General features: G+C 46.1%; 1 protein-coding gene across 2 annotated transcripts in view; it reads right to left on the bottom strand.

Moving 5' to 3' along the window:
* The window catches only part of CCDC65 (coiled-coil domain containing 65), a 128097-nt gene that overhangs the window by 22729 nt on the left and 86165 nt on the right, over window positions 1-19203 (bottom strand). For both annotated transcript variants that reach the window (XM_063952716.1, XM_063952717.1), the window contains exon 4: window positions 8204-8373. In XM_063952716.1, the coding sequence (XP_063808786.1) occupies window positions 8204-8373 (170 nt within the window). The remainder of the gene's footprint in view (window positions 1-8203; window positions 8374-19203) is intronic.

Raw genomic sequence — 19203 nt, forward strand, 5'->3', positions numbered from 1 at the left:
AAGGGGGACTGGCTGCCTTAATGTGTAAAAAGGGGGACGCTGTCTGCCGTAATGTGTAATAAGTGGATGCTGTCTGCCGAAATGTGTAAAAAGGGGGACGCTGTCTGCCGTAATGTGTAAAAAGGGGGACGCTGTCTGCCATAATGTGTAAAAAGGGGGACTGTCTGCCGTAATGTGTAAAAAGGGGGACGCTGCCTGCTGTAATGTGTAAAAAGGGGGACTGTCTGCCGTAATGTGTAAAAACAGGATTTTAATACCTACCGGTAAATCCTTTTGTATAAGTCCGTAGAGGATGTTGGGGACACCAAAAGAACCATGGGATATAGACGGATCCGCAGGAGACATGGGCACTTTAAGACTTTCAAAGGGGCGTGACCTGGCTCCTCCCTCTATATCCCTCCCCAGACTCAGTTTGGAACTGTGCCCGGAGAGATGGACATTTTGAGGAAAGGACATAACAAACAAGGTGAGCATCATACCAGCTCACGCCATAAACATGCCGAATAACATGGCATTCAACTGAACACATACCAACGGACATGAACAAAATTCAGCAACAAGCTGAAGAAACCATAACACAATATGTGTGTAACCAGAACTAAACTGCAGATACAGTACGCACTGGGACGGGCGCCCAACATCCTCTACAGACTTATAGAAAAGGATTTACCGGTAGGTATTAAAATCCTGTTTTCTATTACGTCCTTGAGGATGTTGGGGACACCAAAAGAACCATGGGATCATACCAAAGCTCTATAACGGGCGGGAGAGTGCGGAAGACTCTGCAGCACCGAATGACCAAACTTTAGGTCTTCATCGGCCAAGGTATCAAACTTGTAAAACTTAGCAAACGTGTTTGACCCCGACCAAGTAGCTGCTCAGCAAATTTGTAATGCTGAGACACCCCGGGCAGCCGCCCAGGACGAGCCCACCTTTCTAGTGGAATCGGCTTTTACCGATTTAGGTAACAGCAAACTTGCCGTGGAATGAGCCTGCTGAATCGTGTGACATATCCAGCGGGCAATGGTCTGCTTGGAAGCAGGATACCCAAGTTTATTGGGAGCATATAGCACAAACAGAGACTCTGTTTTTCTAACTGGAGCCGTTCTGGCAACGTAAATTTTCAAAGCTCTGACGACATCCAGAGACTTTTCCTCAGCCAAATTGCCAGTAGCCACTGGCACCACAATAGGTTGGTTAATATGAAAAGAGGAAACCACCTTTGGCAGAAATTGTTGCTGAGTTCTTAATTCTGCCTTATCCTCATGGAAGATCAAATAAGGGCTCTTGTGAGACAAGGCTGCCAATTCAGACACCCGCCTTGCGGATGCCAATGCTAACAAAATGACAACCTTCCAAGTGAGGAATTTCAACTCCACTTTACTTAAAGGTTCAAACCAATGTGATTTTAGGAATGTTAAAACCACATTAAGATCCCAAGGTGCCACAGGTGGCACAAAAGGAGGTTGGATGTGCAGGACCCCTTTTACAAAGGTCTGCACCTCAGGAAGTGAGGCCAATTGTTTCTGAAAGAAAATTGACAAAGCAGAAATCTGCACTTTTATTGAGCCTAATTTAAGGCCCGCATCCACTCCATTTTGTAGAAAATGAAGAAAACGTCCAAGGTCAAACTTCTCCACTGGAGCTTTCTTGGACTCGCACCAGGAAATATATTTCCTCCAAACACGGTGATAGTGTTTCGACGTCACACCCTTCCTAGCAAGAATAAGAGTGGGAATGACTTAATCGGGAATACCCGGTCTAAAATCTGGTGTTCAACCGCCATGCCGTCAAACGTAGCCGCTGTAAGTCTTGATAGACGAACGGCCCCTGCCGCAGCAGATCCTCGCGAAGAGGAAGAGGCCATGGATCTTCGACTAACAACTCCTGAAGATCCGGGTACCAAATTCTCCTTGGCCAGTCTGGAACTACAAGGAGCGCTGGAATCTGTGATTTTCTTAGGATTCTCAGAACCTTTGGAATGAGAGGAAGCGGAGGGAAAACGTACACCGACGGATACACCCAAGGTGACGTCAGTGCATCCACTGCCGCCGCCTGAGGGTCCCTGGACCGGCAACAATACATTAGTAGTTTTTTGTTGTGGCGGGATGCCATCATGTCTATGTGGGGAATCCCCCAAAGATTGGTGATTAGAGTGAAGACCCCCTGATGGAGGCCCCACTCCCCTGGATGTAGATCGTGGTTGCTGAGGAAGTCTGCTTCCCAGTTGTCCACTCCCGGAAGGAATATTGCTGACAGAGCGCTTACCCGAGTCTCTGCCCAGCGAAGAATCCTTGTGGCTTCTGCCATTGCTGTTCTGCTCTTTGTGCCGCCTTGGCGGTTTATGTACGCTACTGCTGTCACATTGTCCGATTGGATTAGGACAGGCCAGTTTCGAAGAAGATGCTCCGCTTGTAGAAGGCCGTTGTAAATGGCCCTCAACTCCAGCACGATTATGTGAAGAAGAGTTTCCTGACTTGACCATCTTCCTTGGAAGGTCACCCCTAGTGTGACTGCTCCCCAACCTCGGAGACATGCATCCGTGGTCACTAGGATCCAGTCTTGGATCCCAAATCTGCGTCCTTCTAAGAGGTGAGAGCTGTGGAGCCACCACAGGAGTGAGATCCTGGTTTTGGGGGATAGAACTATCCTCCGGTGCATATGGAGGTGGGATCCGGACCATTTGTCCAACAGGTCCCACTGAAATACTCTGGCATGGAACCTCCCGAATTGGAGGGCCTCGTATGCCGCCACCATTTTCCCTAGCAACCGAATGCATTGATGAATGGAGACTGTTGGTGGTTTCAGAATGAGTTTTACCAAACTCTGAATTTCCAGTGCTTTCTCTGGAGGGAGGAACACTCTCAGCTGGACCGTGTCCAGAAACATACCCAAAAATGCCAACCGGGTTGTTGGAACTAATTGTGATTTCGGCAGGTTCAAGAGCCAGCCGTGCTGTTGTAGAAGCGACAGAGACAGTGTAATGTCCTGTACCAGTTTTTCCTTGGACCTCGCCTTCATCAGGAGATCGTCCAAGTACGGGATAATTGTAACTCCTCTTTTTCTGAGGAGAACCATCATTTCTACCATGACTTTTGTGAAAATTCTCGGAGCCGTGGCCAGGCCAAACGGCAACGTCTGAAATTGGTAATGAGTATCCTGGATTGCAAACCTGAGATAACTCTGATGAGGGGGATAAATGGGAACATGAAGGTAGGCATCCTTTATGTCCAAAGACACCATGAATTCCCCTCCTCCAGGCTGGAGATCACAGCTGGGAGAGACTCCATCTTGAATTTCTTCAGGAAAAAAATTAGAGATTTTAGGTTGAGGATTGATCGTACCGAGCCATCCGGCTTTGGCACTACAAATAGGCTTGAATAAAAACCTTCCCCTTGTTGCTCCCGGGGGACCGGGATCACAACCTGATTTTGACATAATTTTTGTATTGCTCCACAGACTAGAGCTCTGTCTGGAAGCGAAACTGGTAATGGTGATTTGAAAAAAACGGCGGGGGGGGGGGGGAACGTCTTGAAATTCCAGTTTGTAGTCTTGGGTCACAATTTGTAACACCCAAGGGTCCAGGTCCGAGCGAACCCAAACCTGACTGAAAAGGTTTAGACGTGCCCCCACCGGTGCGGTCTCCTGTAGGGGAGACCCGGCGTCATGCGGTGGATTTGGCGGAAGCCGGGGAGGACTTCTGCTCTTGTGAACTCGAGGAAGCGGGAGTTCTCTTGCCCTTTCCTCTACCTCTGGTAGCGAGGAAGAAGTTACCTCGGCCTTTTCTATATTTGTTGGGCCGAAAGGACTGCATTTGATAGTGCGGTTTCTTCTGTTGCGCAGGAGCATTAGGTAAATAAGTAGACTTACCCGCAGTGGCCGCTGATACTAAATCAGTAAGGCCGTCACCAAACAGTTCCCCACCTTTAAAGGGAAGGGACTCCATTTTTTTCTTGGAATCCGCGTCAGCATTCCATTGATGAGTCCATAGCGTACGCCTAGCCGCAATAGACATAGCATTAGCCTTAGCCCCCAGGAGGCCAGCATCTCTTGCAGCCTCTTTCAAGTACGCAGCCGCGTCCCTGATATAACCAAGCGTCACTAGGATGCTATCCCTATCCAGAGCATCTAAATCAGCGGATAAACTTTCAGCCCATTTTTCAATGGCGCTACTAACCCACGCTGACGCAATAAGCGGTCTAAGCTGCGTCCCCGTGGCAGTAAATATAGCTTTTAAAGTAGCCTCCTGCTTACGATCAGCCGGCTCCTTAAGAGTCGTCGACTGAGCTGCAGGGAGCGCTACCTGTTTTGACAAGCGTGCTAGGGCTTTGTCTACTGTGGGTGGTGTTTTCCACTTATCCCTATCAGCTGCGGGAAAGGGGTATGCCACCTTGATCCTATTAGGGATGAGAAATTTCTTATCAGGTGTATTCCAAATGCCATCAAAAAGGTCATTTAGTTCAAAACAAGGAGGAAAAGAAACCGAGCGTCTCTTTTCCTTGTAAATAAGGACCTTCGTTTCTGGTGTAAAGGGGTCCTCATCAATACGTAATATGTCTTTGACAGCCACAATCATATATTGAATACTCTTAGCCAATTTAGGATCTAGTCTAGAATCAGCATAATCGGCACCGGTATCAGAGTCCGTGTCGGTATCTGTGTCATCTAATTGGTCAACACTACGTTTCAGTGACCCTTGTAATAAAGCGTCATCTACTGATTTCTTCCAAATCTGCAGTTGAGAGTCAGATTCAGTAAACTTTTGATTTAACAGTGTAACATTAGCATTTAAAGCATTTAAAGCAGTTAACCAATCAGCCGGCGGCGGTGCCGACAGGACCCCCAAAACATTTGGTGTCCCCAATAAATTATCCCCCTGAGAGGAAAATTCTGCCTCAGACATGTTGTCTCCCTAACAGCACCCAAAGAAAAGCCTGTGAGGGAACAAAAGGAAAGTAGTCAGCTCACACCCCAGCGCCAAGTGCAGGTCTGAAAACACCCTCAAGTGTCACAGAGCTGCAGCGCTATATATAGAAATAATCTGCCCCCCCCCCCCCGCTTTTATAGGCCCTGGTACTTGTCTGCTGTGAGGAAGGACCAGCGCTGCTGCTTGGAGGAGGAAATGGCGTCGAGTGAGCCTGGAGGAAGAAGCCCCGCCCCCAACATGGCGCGCTTCTTCCCGCTTATTTTTACATGTTTATCCTTGCGGGGGTTTGCGGGCAGTGCCAGGGCACTGTACAGATATGCCAGCCTTATTTATGAGGTATTTTTAGCTCCCCAGGGCACCCCCCAGCGCCCTGCACCAAGCGGTGTGTACAGTCCGGGAGCCTGGCGCGCACTGAGCAAATCATGCTGCGCAGTACCTCTATATGCCATTGTTGTTGAAGAGAAGATGTCTTTTCCTCACATACTCACCTGTCTTCTGACTTCTGGCTTGAAGAGGGGGGGCGGCAAGCTGTGGGAGCGAGCATCCGGGAGAGCCCAGCGTTCATCTCCCCTCAGGAGCTGAAGGCATCCTGTAAGCAGCAGCAGAGCCCTGAAACTCATTAGAAGTGGGTCTAGACTGCTCTCCCCTCTTTCCCACGAAGCAGGGAGTCTGTAGCCAGCAGATCTCCCCAAAATAAAAAACCTAACATTAAGTCTTTTCAGAGAAACTCTAAGAGCTCCCCCGAGTGCCTCCATCTCGCAGGGCACATTTTCTAAACTGAGTCTGGGGAGGGATATAGAGGGAGGAGCCAGGTCACGCCCTTTTGAAAGTCTTAAAGTGCCCATGTCTCCTGCGGATCCGTCTATATCCCATGGTTCTTTTGGTGTCCCCAACATCCTCAAGGACGTAATAGAAAAGGGGGACGCTGCCTGCTGTAATGTGTAAAAAGGGGGACTGTCTGCCGTAATGTGTAAAATGGGGGACGCTGCCTGCTGTAATGTGTAAAAAGGGGACTGGCTGCCGTAATGTGTAAAAAGGGGGAGTGGCTGCTGTAATGTGTAAAAAGGGGGACTGGCTGCCGTAATGTGTAAAAAGGGGGATGCTGGCTGCCGTAATGTGTAAAAAGGGGGATGCTGGCTGCCGTAATGTGTAATAAGTGGACGCTGTCTGCCGTAATGTGTAAAAAGGGGGACGCTGTCTGCCGTAATGTGTAAAAAGGGGGACTGTCTGCCGTAATGTGTAAAAAGGGGGATGCTGCCTGCTGTAATGTGTAAAAAGGGGGACTGTCTGCCGTAATGTGTAAAAAGGGGGACGCTGCCTGCTGTAATGTGTAAAAAGGGGAACTGTCTGCCGTAATGTGTAAAATGGGGAACGCTGCCTGCTGTAATGTGTAAAAAGGGGACTGGCTGCCGTAATGTGTAAAAAGGGGTAGTGGCTGCCGTAATGTGTAACAAGGGGCACTGGCTGCCGTAATGTGTAAAAAGGGGGATGCTGGCTGCCGTAATGTGGAAAAAGGGGGTCGCTGTCTTCCATAATGTGTAAAAAGGGGGATGCCGGCTGCCGTAATGTGTAAAAAGGGGGACGCTGTCTGCCGTAATGTGTAAAAAGGGGTCGCTGTCTGCCGTAATGTGTAAAAAGGTGGACGCTGTCTGCCGTAATGTGTAATAAGGGGGACGCTGCCTGCCGTAATGTGTAATAAGGGGGACGCTGTCTGCCGTAATGTGTAATAAGTGGACGCTGTCTGCCGTAATGTGTAAAAAGGGGAACGCTGTCTGCCGTAATGTGTAAAAAGGGGGACTGTCTGCCGTAATGTGTAAAAAGGGGGACGCTGCCTGCTGTAATGTGTAAAAAGGGGGACTGTCTGCCGTAATGTGTAAAAAGGGGTACGCTGCCTGCTGTAATGTGTAAAAAGGGGGACTGTCTGCCGTAATGTGTAAAATGGGGGACGCTGCCTGCTGTAATGTGTAAAAAGGGGGACTGTCTGCCGTAATGTGTAAAAAGGGGACGCTGCCTGCTGTAATGTGTAAAAAGGGGGACTCTGTCTGCCATAATGTGTAATAAGGGGACGTTGTCTGCCGTAATGTGTAAAAAGGGGCTCTACCTGGTGCAGTGGAGCTACTGTGCAGCGTAATTTGAATAATGGAGACTACTGTGCACCGTAGTATGAATTGGTATTATTTTGTGGCCACGCCCCTTCCCCATGAAGCCACACGTACTGCCCCTATCTTGAATGGGGTAGGGGGCGCCAATGCAGTTTCTTGCACACAGTGCTAAAATGCCTAGTTACGGCACTGGTGGGATGTAATGGATTATGAGGTCGTCCTTTTAATAAAACATCTGAGATCTTCCGGCATACCGCACCTCCGGCGATCTCGGACTCCATTTCATCCTGCCGTATGAATGGTAAGTCCTTAGTAAATGTATACAATTTGTCAGTTTTAGCGATGAGTTCAGGTCAGGGATCCCTCTGGGTCCAGACTACAGGTCGACAGTCATTAGGTTGACCCCATATGGTCAACAGACACAAGGTCGACATGGACAAAAGGTCAACATATGAAAGGTCAACACTGATAAAGGTTGACAGGTTCATATGGTTGACATGCCAATTGTCGACACACATACAGTCAACACTTTTTGGGGGTGTTTTTTAATGTTTTTTTACTTTTTCCTTCCTTGACTCCCCATGTCACAAATCATAACCTTTAGTAACCTTGTGGCGAGCGTACGTGTTTCTACAAATGGTGGTCCCAGATGAAAAAACTATCCATATAAACCCCAAAAATGCAAAAACCATTGACCATTTTTGAGTTGACCATTGTCATGTCAACCTTTTCTACCTGCCAACCTTTCATATCAAATCTAACTCTCTCTGCACTTGTTACATCTGCCTCACCTGCAGTGCACATGGTTTTGCCCAATTGCTTACTTTTTTGGTTTGCTAACAACTCTGAATAACCCCAATGTACAGTCTGTTTCTGTTATCAGTGTCCATGGCAGTCCTTTGCTTCCTCAGTTTAATAAATGGTTGTTATACAGATATAAATAGATACATTCTACCAAGATATTATGCTAACTGCATATGTGTTCTTCACAGCACATATACATTCTCAGTAGATAACCCCACCCACCTCATGGGCATCCTCTATTCCGCATATGTATTCTTCATATGTTATTATGTATCCGCACATCATAGTCATTCTCTACACTGCACAGATGACCCCCTTACATCATAGGTACATACAGTGTTCACAAAATATTCCTCCTGTAGCAAAGTACCTCTCTGTATCAAATTCTCTCTGCACAGTCTCCAGTTCCTGCTGATACTCCTCCTGCAGCAGATCGAGGCGCTCCCTCTGCAGCTCCAGAAGTTGGTCAGTGTTCTGGAGGTGACTACGTAGGGCATGGTTGTACTGCTCCTCCGCCTCCTCTACATCTTTTATTAGTGACTGCAACATACAGACATCTCTTATATGAACTGTCTCATTTATTCAGTCACTCATTACATGTGATTACTTATCTAAAAGAATCACTAGGGACCTTAGGGCACAAGAAATGCAAAGAGGACATAAGCAGTCTATAGGCCAATAGTTTCATCACCTGAAGATATACTGTATATGATACATAATGCTGTACTTAATTTACTGTATTCCTATATCACAGGCCTGCTTTATATGATTTACATTACAGACACTGTATCATTCTAATATAGGGCCTGATTCAGGTTCGGTTGTTGCTATTTTCACTCATTTCTCTGATTATCAGCATGTGCAGTATGGGTCCTGCGTCCTTGCTCGCAGTGAAGTTGCAGATGTCAGGTGATTGACAGTCTGCAGCCGCTTGGGGGCAGGAAGAGGGCAGAGATGGCCACTGTTTCACAAAATGGAGGCGCATTGCCTCAGTTTTGTGGGAGGGCCAAGGTCAGGGTCTCTGTCTCTGTCTTCCGAGTGTATTTCCTGGCCTCAATGACAGAGCTGCTGCGGCCAGGTTGCATAACCTGAGGGTTACTTATTTGGTTACTAGGCCTCAGGCGCAGCAATGGATCACACATGCATGCAGAAGGTGTCTACTTGTACCAGATGTCTCCTGCTGCATTAGCATATGCTAGCATCGATGCTGTTTCCAAGGACACCGCAGCCATGCTTAATCCATCCAAATCTGAATCAGGCCCATAATGCAATATTACAATCAGTGCAGCTAATCCCAACATGAAATGAGCTTCAACTTCAATTTAAACATAGAAACATAGAATTTGTCGGCAGATAAGAACCACTTGGCCCATCTAGTCTGCCCCTTTTTTTTTTTTTTAATATTATTTTTATCTCTAACCTTATTTGATCCTTATTTCTTTGTAAGGATATCCTTATGTCTATCCCATGCATGTTTAAATTGCTCTACTGTCTTAGCCTCTACCACCTCTGATGGGAGGCTATTCCACTTGTCCACTACCCTTTCTGTGAAATAATTTTTCCGCAAATTTCCCCTGAACCTCCCCCCCTCCAGTCTCAGTGCATGTCCTCGTGTCCTATTGCTTCTCTTCATTTGGAGAATGTTTCCCTCCTGGACTTTGTTAAAACCCTTGATATATTTGAAAGTTTCTATCATGTCCCCCCTTTCCCTTCTCTGCTCCAAACTATACATATTGAGATTTCTTAGTCTTTCTGGGTATGTTTTGTGATGTAGGCCATGCACCATTTTAGTTGCCCTCCTTTGTACAGTTTCTAATGTATTAATATCCTTTTGAAGATATGGCCTCCAGAACTGAATACAGTATTCTAGATGAGGCCGTACCAATGACCTATACAGTGGCATTATTACTTATTTCTTTCTGCTGCTGATTCCTCTCCCAATGCAGCCAAGCATCTGACTAGCCTTCCTCATTGCCTTGTTACATTGCTTACCTGCCTTTAAGTCATCTGAAATAGTGACTCCTAGATCCCTTTCCTCCTCTGTAGTTTCCAGTATAGTGCCATTAATACTGTATTTAGCTTTAGGATTTTTGAGACCCAAGTGCATGATTTAGCATTTTTTGGCATTAAACTGTAATTGCCAGACTCTTGACCATTCCTCTAGTCTACCTAGATCCTCAATCATTTGTTTTACCCCACCTGGTGTGTTTACCCTGTTGCATACCTTTGTGTCATCTGCAGAAAGGCATACTTTCCCTTTAATGCCATTTGCAATGTCACCAATAAAGATATTAAAAAGCACTGGTCCAAGTACAGATCCCTGGGGTACTCCACTGGTAACATCGCAGCATAGTGAAAATCGGCGACGAGTGAACAACTCGGAATGACCACCCGATGCTCCCGCTTTAGTACGTAGCAGTGGGTGCAGAACACACAAGACAGCGTCTGACCGTAACTACGTGCACCTCTAAATCAGGCTCTAAGACATTTCCCATGATAATATACAGAAATCATTGCATGACAATACTACTATGCTGACATACACTATGCATTACTAGAGGTATGAACTACTCTTTATGTGGACTTTTTTTACCTTTGTAAGAGAGCACAGTGTTAAGAAGCAGACCCTAAGGCATAATTCCTGTACACAAGCATCTGGGTAAATGCTTCTTCGGTCAGTAAACCAATGAGGTATGCTACCATTTGTAAACAGGTGAAAGAAAATCTGTCCAAATTTGTCACTAATTCATCTCATCAATACTGCTATTTCAGACCTACTATGGTAGATCATTATGAAAAAATAGGATTTTCATTATCTACCGGTAAATCCTTTTCTCGTAGTCCGTAGAAGATGCTGGGGTTCCATTTAGTACCATGGGGTATAGACGGGTCCCTTGGGAGCCATGGGCACTTTAAGAGTTTAATAGTGTGGGCTGGCTCCTCCCTCTATGCCCCTCCTACCAGACTCAGTCTAGAAACTGTGCCCGAGTAGACAGACATACTTCGAGAGAAGGAAATACACAGATAGTGGTGAGATTCACACCAGCTCACACCGAACTGAAAAACCATGCTGACCAGTATGCAACATGGAGAAACCATGCTAACCAGCATGCAACATGGAGAAGCCATGCAAACCAGCATGCAACATGGAGAAACCATGCAAACCAGCATGCAACATGGAGAAACCATGCTAACCAGCATGCAACATGGAGAAGCCATGCAAACCAGCATGCAACATGGAGAAACCATGCTAACCAGCATGCAACATGGAGAAGCCATGCAAACCAGCATGCAACATGGAGAAACCATGCTAACCAGCATGCAACATGGAGAAGCCATGCAAACCAGCATGCAACATGGAGAAACCATGCTAACCAGCATGAAACATGGAGAAGCCATGCAAACCAGCATGGAACATGGAGAAACCATGCAAACCAGCATGCAACTTGAAGAAATCAAGCGAACCAGCATGAAACATGAAGAAACCATGCCAACCGGCATGCAACCTGAAGGAATCAAGCTAACCATCATGCAACATGAAGAAACCATGCTAAGCAGCACGCAACATGAAGAAACCATGCCAATCAGCAGGAAAGAGGAACAGCAACAGCTGAACCAATACTTAACCAAGCAACAATGCAGGAAAACGAAGAGCTGGGCAGGCGCCCAGCATCCTCTACGGACTACGAGAAAAGGATTTACCGGTAGGTAATTAAAATCCTATTTTCTCTTCTGTCCTAGAGGATGCTGAGGTTCCATTTAGTACCATGGGGATGTACCAAAGCTCCCAGTATGGGAGGGAGAGAGCTTTGAGGCTCCTGCAGAACAGATTGACCAAACTTAAGGTCCTCAGAGGCCAAAGCATCGAACTTGAAGAACTTAGACAACGTGTTCGACCCTGACCAAGTAGCTGCCCAACAAAGCTGCCAAGCCGAGACACCCCGGGCAGACGCCCAGGAAGAAACCATTTTACGTGTAGAGTGGGCTTCCACAGAATTTGGACATGGCAATCCTGCCATAGAATAAGCACGCTGGATAGTAAACCTGATCCAACGAGAAATTGCCTGCTTAGGAGCAGGACACCCAACCTTGTTGGGATCATAACGGACAAACAGAGCGTCCGACTTTCTGTGACGAGAAGATCTCTTCACATAAAACTGCAAAACCCTTAAAACATCCAAGGATTTTTAAGTAATTGAGGAGTCAGTAGCCACTGGCATCACAATAGGTCGGTTGATATGAAAAGCCGACACAACCTTTGGAAGAAATTGCTAACGCGTTCTGAGCTCAGCCCTATCTTCATGGAAAATCAAGTAGGGGCTCTTGTAGGACAGTGCCCCCAATACAGACACACACCTAGCAGATGCCAATGCCAACAGTGTGACAGCCTTCCAAGTAAGAAACTTGACCTCAACCTCCTGAAGAGGTTCGAACCAATCCGATAGCAGGAACTGCAGCACCACATTAATATCCCACGGTGCCGTAGGAGGTAGAAAAGGTGGTTGGATGTGCAGAACCCCTTTCAAGAAAGTCTGAACCTCAGGGAGAGCAGCCAATTGTTTCTGGAAGAAAGTGGACAGCACCGAAATCTGAAAATTTATGGAGCCCAAGCGTAGGCCCACATCAACACCTGCTTGCAGAAAGAGGAGAAACCGTCCCAGTTGAAACTCCACCGTAGGAAACTTCGTGGATTCACATACTTTTCCCAAATCCGATGGTAATGTTTAGACGTTACTCCCTTCCTAGCCTGTATCAGGGAAGGAATGACCTTTCTCGGAATGCCCTTCTGAGGTAAAATGAGGTGTTCAACCTCCATGCCGTCCAACGTAGCCGTGGGAAGTCTTGATAGGTGAACGGCCCTTGTTGTAGAAGGTCCTCGCGAAGAGGAAGACGCCTCGGATCCTCCAGTAGGAAGTCCAGAAGATCCGCGTACCAAGCCCTGCTGGGCCAGTCCTTGGGATGAGTGGAAGTGGAGGGAACACATACATTGACTTGAACACCCACAGAGTTACCAGGGCGTCCACCGCCACTGCATGTGGGTCTCTCGATCTGGAACAGAACCTCCAAAGCTTCTTGTTGAGGCGAGAGGCCATTATGCCTATCTGAGGTACACCCCAATGGCTTGTGACCTCTACGAATACCTCCGGATGGAGGCCCCATTCTCCTGGAAGGAGATTAAGTCTACTGAGGATGTCCGCTTCCCAGTTGTCCACTCCCGGAATGAAGATTGCTGACAGCGCCAACGCGTGATTTTCTGCTCAGAGGAGGATTCTTGTCACCTCTGACTTTACAGCTCTGCTCTTCATTCCACCCTGTCGGTTTATGTAGGACACTGTCGTTACATTGTCCGACTGGTTAGAAGGTTGGAGGAGATTTTAAACTAGGAGCCTGGGGGGAGGGTTTAGCTAGAAACTACAGGTCGTGCAGTGAGAATAGTGGGGATGGGGGAGAAGTTGGGGGGAGGGGGAGAGCAGCCGGTAAGGGTATTAACATGGGTACTAAAAGAGATTTTACCAGATCACTAACTAATAACGATTACGGGTCATCGTTGCTACATAAGGTAAATGATGTCCCTAACGCAAGGGGAAATACTTATCTTAGTTGTATGTATGTGGACGCTAGAAGCCTTACTGGTAAAATGGGCGAACTAGAAATACTTGCAGCAAGCGAACAGTATGATATTATAGGCATTACTGAAACTTGGTGGGACGAATCTCATGATTGGATAGTCAATCTAGAGAGCTATACGCTGTTTAGGAGAGACAGACTAAATAAAAGGGATGGAGGGTTGTGTCTTTACGTAAAATCATTTTTAAAACCTGATATACGGGAAGATATTCAAGAGGGGACTGTAGACACTGTCGAGTCGATATGGGTAGAAATTGCATGTGGCGAAAAGGGAATAAAAAAGTTAGTATTGGGTGTATGCTACAGGCCGCCTGGTATTAATGTATCCGATGAGGATTTGTTACTGAAGCAAATTGAAAGAGCAGCAGAAGTAGGTGATATAGTCATGATGGGAGATTTTAACTATCCAGAGATAAACTGGAAAAATAATTCATGTGACACTGCTAGGGGTAATAAGTTTATAAACACACTTATACCCCTTTTCCACTAGCTCAAAAAACACGGTGTCAAAGTCAGAAAAATGTCTCTATGCACGTTGCCATATTTGCACCGCACACTGGTCCGTGCTGCGCATGCGTACGCTCTCCCGTGAAGGCGCATACCCGCAATAGCGTGCACTCGCAGGCGCGGTATGCGTATTTACGGTAGAGTTTATGTAGTCGTAGCGTGCGACTCATTCGTTACATATTTTCACAATTAATGTAGTTTATAGATCATGATCCCTTTGATAGTTTCTGAAAGTTTGGTTAATATAGAAGGTCCCTGAGCTAAGGAATCCCTCTTTGTATCGTACGAAGGGTCTAACAGGAATCATACAGCAGTGTTTGGTACCCATCGGAAGAGTATTTAATTAGCAATATTCCGGTGTTGGTTTGGAGCGTATTAATCGCTCGTGCGAATAGTTATGGACATAAGAAGTTTATGTCCATTTCTACTATTTACTCATACTCAGGTATGCGGCGGGAAACCTAGTTCCCCACCCACCTGAGCTGTTTGAAATCGTCACAGCCCACCTGTATGAATCAACCTATGACCTTTTGTTGTGATACAGGGTCGAATTCCTTCATCCAATGGACAATGGGATTGTAGGGACTATGAGATTGCATTGTGTGTGGGGCATAAATAGGCAAGCCGACCACATCCAGCTCTCACTCTTCAACGGTTCTCATTGCTGAAAATCGGGTGCTGGATGTCCAGGCGCATGCGATCGTTTACCCTTGTGCGTAAGTTTCTCTCCGTAATCATTGTCTTTCTGTGAGCCAATTTCTCTCATCTATCTCCGTCTCTCTCTCTCTCTTTCCCTTCTCTCTCTCTCTCGTATCTCCCCTAGACTAGTATTGTATTGTATTAGATAGTATTGTATTTTGGTTAGGAAGTCTTTGTTATATTGTAGTGTATCATTTGTACTGTTATCCCCTTTTTACAAGTATACTAGATATAATACAGTTAATAGGCTTTGGACCCTAAACCAGTATCTGTGTATTTCCTATAGTGTTAAGTGTTCGCTTGAGCGTCGGTGACGCTCAAGCAGCTTTGTAGTTAGTCAGGTTACACAAGGTTGCACTTACACCCTGTATTCACATTAAGGTATTCCGTGTATTTCATTGGTATAAGGTTTAGACATAAAGGTATAGCGTTGTGAGCGTCTGCGCCGCTGGTGATCTCCTCGTGGTCTCGAGCGTCCGCTACGCCATAGCGAATCATTACTCTAGTCATAGCCAATAACGTGTCCTGTGATCACTGGGCCGTGAGCGAACGTGACGCTTGAGCGTCTCGCCTACGGCTGAGCGATCGTTACGCAACTAGCGTACCATTACGGTACTTCTTAAGTAAACAGCGTACAGTGTTCTTAGACTTCATAAAGGGTTGTTTATACGACAAAGGAATTTAGCATTGTCAATTGGGGACTCGTCCTATCCTTCTCATATCTGCACTAGGTAGATCAGCAGACATTATCCCCCCAGCAAAGGGTGGGAGGTTGTCTCGCAGTGCTGACGGGATAAGCGTCTGCTTCGCTTAGATAAAGAGTGCTGAAGGAATCCGGGAACCGGAAGTAAGAACAAAACGCTTGTGTCTTTTAAAACTGTTTTATTTCTCTTCTGTCTTGCGTATACACGCACGCATACATTTATCTGCATTTCTTTTTTCAAATTTCGTATATCACTATTCCTGTTTGCCAAGTTTTATAGTTGATAGAAAGTGCTAAAAGAGATTTGCTGTTAGTTCATAGTAGAGGTAATAGTTAAAGTATAGAACAACACACGGTTTGCCTGGGAGATAAGGCAGTCAGTGTGGGGTGCGGTAGATGATCAGGGATCATCTACATTGATAAAGGTAGAAATTGTGTTACGGTGGATCTTTGTTTTGCGTACACGTGTCCCTAACAAAAGACTTGCGTACGCAATCCAAACGGCAGACGCACGCAGCGTACATTACGCAACGTAGCGTCTGGTTACGCAACGTAGCTCAAGTCACGAAAAGTTGAATTAGCGCAAAGCGATAATTAGCGCAAAGGCGATAAGTAACGCACAGCGGTAAATAACGCGACGCGGTAAATAACGCAAATCTATTTTTGGAAAAATCTGAAATTTAGCTTAACAGATCCTGCTCCTAATTGGTAACACTGTTGGACTGAAGACAATTTCTGCGCAGAAATAGATATAGAAACAAAGTGTACATGTGTTGAGTGAGTGTGTTTTTATTACATAAGTTTATATAACTTAAGAGGTTGAACCAAAAGGAAAGTCGGGTACTCGTCAAGGGACACACGTGTAAGTGACATATACGGTGGCTAGGGAGGCATCCTTGGTTAAATAATATTTGAGCATTAGAGTATAGCGGACCATAAGGTAACAGACCAGGAGGTCATTAACAGAAGGTAACAAGACCAGGAGGTCGTAAGGTACTAAAGAGGTCCGCTATAAAAGTCCAGTGGCACAACGCCTGGGGTGTTGGTGCAGAACCCATATAGGCCATAAGCTCTTGCTGAAGGAATCGCGGCCGGAAACATCGATTCCATTGATCTTTCAGTACATGACAAGTAGTGCTTATGTACTGAACGATTGGACCGCACGTAATTGTGTGCAGTAGTTAGTAATCTGACCTAATACCATTAGAGTAAAGTGGTCACAAACGCTATCTGTACATTCTGACGTGATTTGTGTAATTTTTTATTTTTGGAAGGGAAGTTCGCTGGTCACTCAGGAACTATCTAACAACCCCACCTTTACTGGAAAGAGTAAGTGTCCTGCGGGTAACCCTCATATGTTCCAGTAAACAGAAGGTTCCATAGGGGCCCTGTATCGAGTACGCCAGCACCATATCGGTGTGATCAGGTCGTATTGGTCGAGGTGGGCGAGTGAGTGGGGTACTCGGTAAACCGCCACCGCCGGCCTATTTTTGGACAATTTGGTTTGCTGTAAGGGTTCGCTGAAGACCGTGATATAAAGATCACAGGAGTAGTAAGCAACACCTGCAGATTATGGGGGCCAGTTGTTCAGGTAGGGGGCGATCAACCTCGGTTCGGGTTGATTCAGAGAACCGACCCGTTGGGTCGGCAAGGTACATCATGTGTGAAAAATACGGAAGTCACACAGAATCTTTATGTGATGAATGGGAGAGAATGACTGTACAAGACAGGGACAAATTCCCAAGAATAGGTAGCTTCAGTCCAGACGTGTTACAAAATTTAAGGAGGAGGATATGTCTCGTAAAATCATCAAAGAGACGAATTCAGCATCATGATTACTTACAGTTATGGCACCAGGAAGGTGAGATACAGAGAGGTTTTGCTCTGGCGGCAGGATCTGGGGCAGTCAGTAAGCTGATAGCCACAGCCCCTCCTCCACCATACATTGCAGGAGAGAAGTTGATTGCGGAGAGAAACGCACTGGGTTGTAAAACACAAACACTTAGTAACCCTGTAAATGTTAATGATGTTAACCAAATAACTCATGCAAGTATTAACCCGTGCAAGATGTACCCTGTTTTGAACCTTCCTCAGGAGTGTGATCAAGAAGAAGATTCGGCAACAATTTCAGCGCTCTCTCTAGCGGCCACCATATCAGAAACCACAGTAGGAACTGCACCACCCACGAGATTAGTTAAGGCCCCTAGCGGAGGGATAGGTGAGGTCGTGTCAACGGGTAAGTACGGCACCATGCATTACACTGAAACAATTGTACCACAACAAGCTGTAGAATCTATACAGGAAGAGGCTGTTCGAATTGCTCCTGTAAAGGTGATAGTAGTTCCCAATGGGAAAACAGATGCATCAGGAGCCACACCCGTCAGGAACATTGCCATGTATTGCCCGTTCACTAGAATGGAATTGAGGACCATAGTGTCTGAATTCCCAGACCCCAGAAAAGATTTAGTGGCAAGCCAAAAATACATCAGGGATCTAGGAAACACTTTAGAGCCCAATAATAAGGATTGGCAGATAGTGCTAAGAGCTTGCTTACCTTCCAATGTCGACTCAGTTAAATTCTTGGCTGATTGTGGACTAGATAAAGATGTACCGCTTACAGATGTGTACGACCAGGATAATGTAAAAAGGATAAATTTACAGCTAAAGGAGTATTTCCCAGCTGTTGTTAAATGGAATAAAATATTTTCCATTAAGCAAAAGGAGTCCGAAACGGCAGCAGAATATTTCCACCGGGCACTATCAGAAATGGCAAAATACACTGGTATAGAAGACATTAAGACCAACCCAAACCATCGAGAAGTAGCAGTATCTGTACTGATGGATGGTTTGAAAGAAACATTAAAAGCTAGGGTACAGACCACACAACCATGTTGGCGAGGTCTGTCAGTGTCCACCTTGAGAGAGGCTGCTGTTGATCACGACAAAAACATCACTAGACACAGGGAGTCGCAAAGTGATAAGTTGATGTCCGTAAGTATACAGGCGCTGACCACAAGGCAGCCTGCGTATGTACCACCGAATCCTGTGGGTAAGGCAAGTGTAATAACATGTTTTTCTTGTAACAGACCGGGACACTTTGCACGAGAATGTAGAACAAAGAATGTACAAAGATCTTTTCAACCCCCTAGACAACAACACAACACACGACATTGGGAGCAGGGTCCACAGAGGCGGAGTTTTGAGCCACATACAGGGGAAACAAAAAGATATCCCCCGAACAGAGACTGGCAGGCCTCTGGTAGTTCCCAGCTAACTCCCCCACAAGTAGTTGCTGCCAATGGGATTCAGGGAGGTCAGCATACCCAATAGGGGTGTGGCCACACCTGTAATCTGCAGCCAGTTAAATTGATTGCCAGTCTTGGAAGCGAACCAGAGATTGCAATCAATGTAGCTGGTAAAACTTTAAACTTTCTTGTAGACACAGGGGCGGCCAAGTCAGTGATAAATTCGACAGTGGGCATGAGAACCACTGGTAGGACAATTCCAGCCATGGGAGTAACAGGAGTAGTCCAGCACTACCCTGTTAGCAAACCAGCCGAGATTACAATAGGGCCTTTGCATACCAAGCATTCCTTTTTGCTGGCTGCATCGGCACCAACTAATCTCCTGGGGAGAGACTTACTATGTAAAATGGGTTGCGTCATTTATTGTACTCCTGAAGGTGTATTCTTGGACATACCTGAGAATCACGCTCAGGAGGTACGAGACATGTTAGACTCCCCATCAAAATTAATGTCACATTCCATTATGACAAATAGGAACCCATCCCAAGTAGAAGAGATGACATCTCAGATACCAGAGTCACTTTGGAC

The sequence above is a fragment of the Pseudophryne corroboree genome, chromosome 2, assembly GCF_028390025.1.
Source record: "Pseudophryne corroboree isolate aPseCor3 chromosome 2, aPseCor3.hap2, whole genome shotgun sequence".
NCBI classification, from domain to species: Eukaryota; Metazoa; Chordata; class Amphibia; order Anura; family Myobatrachidae; genus Pseudophryne; species Pseudophryne corroboree.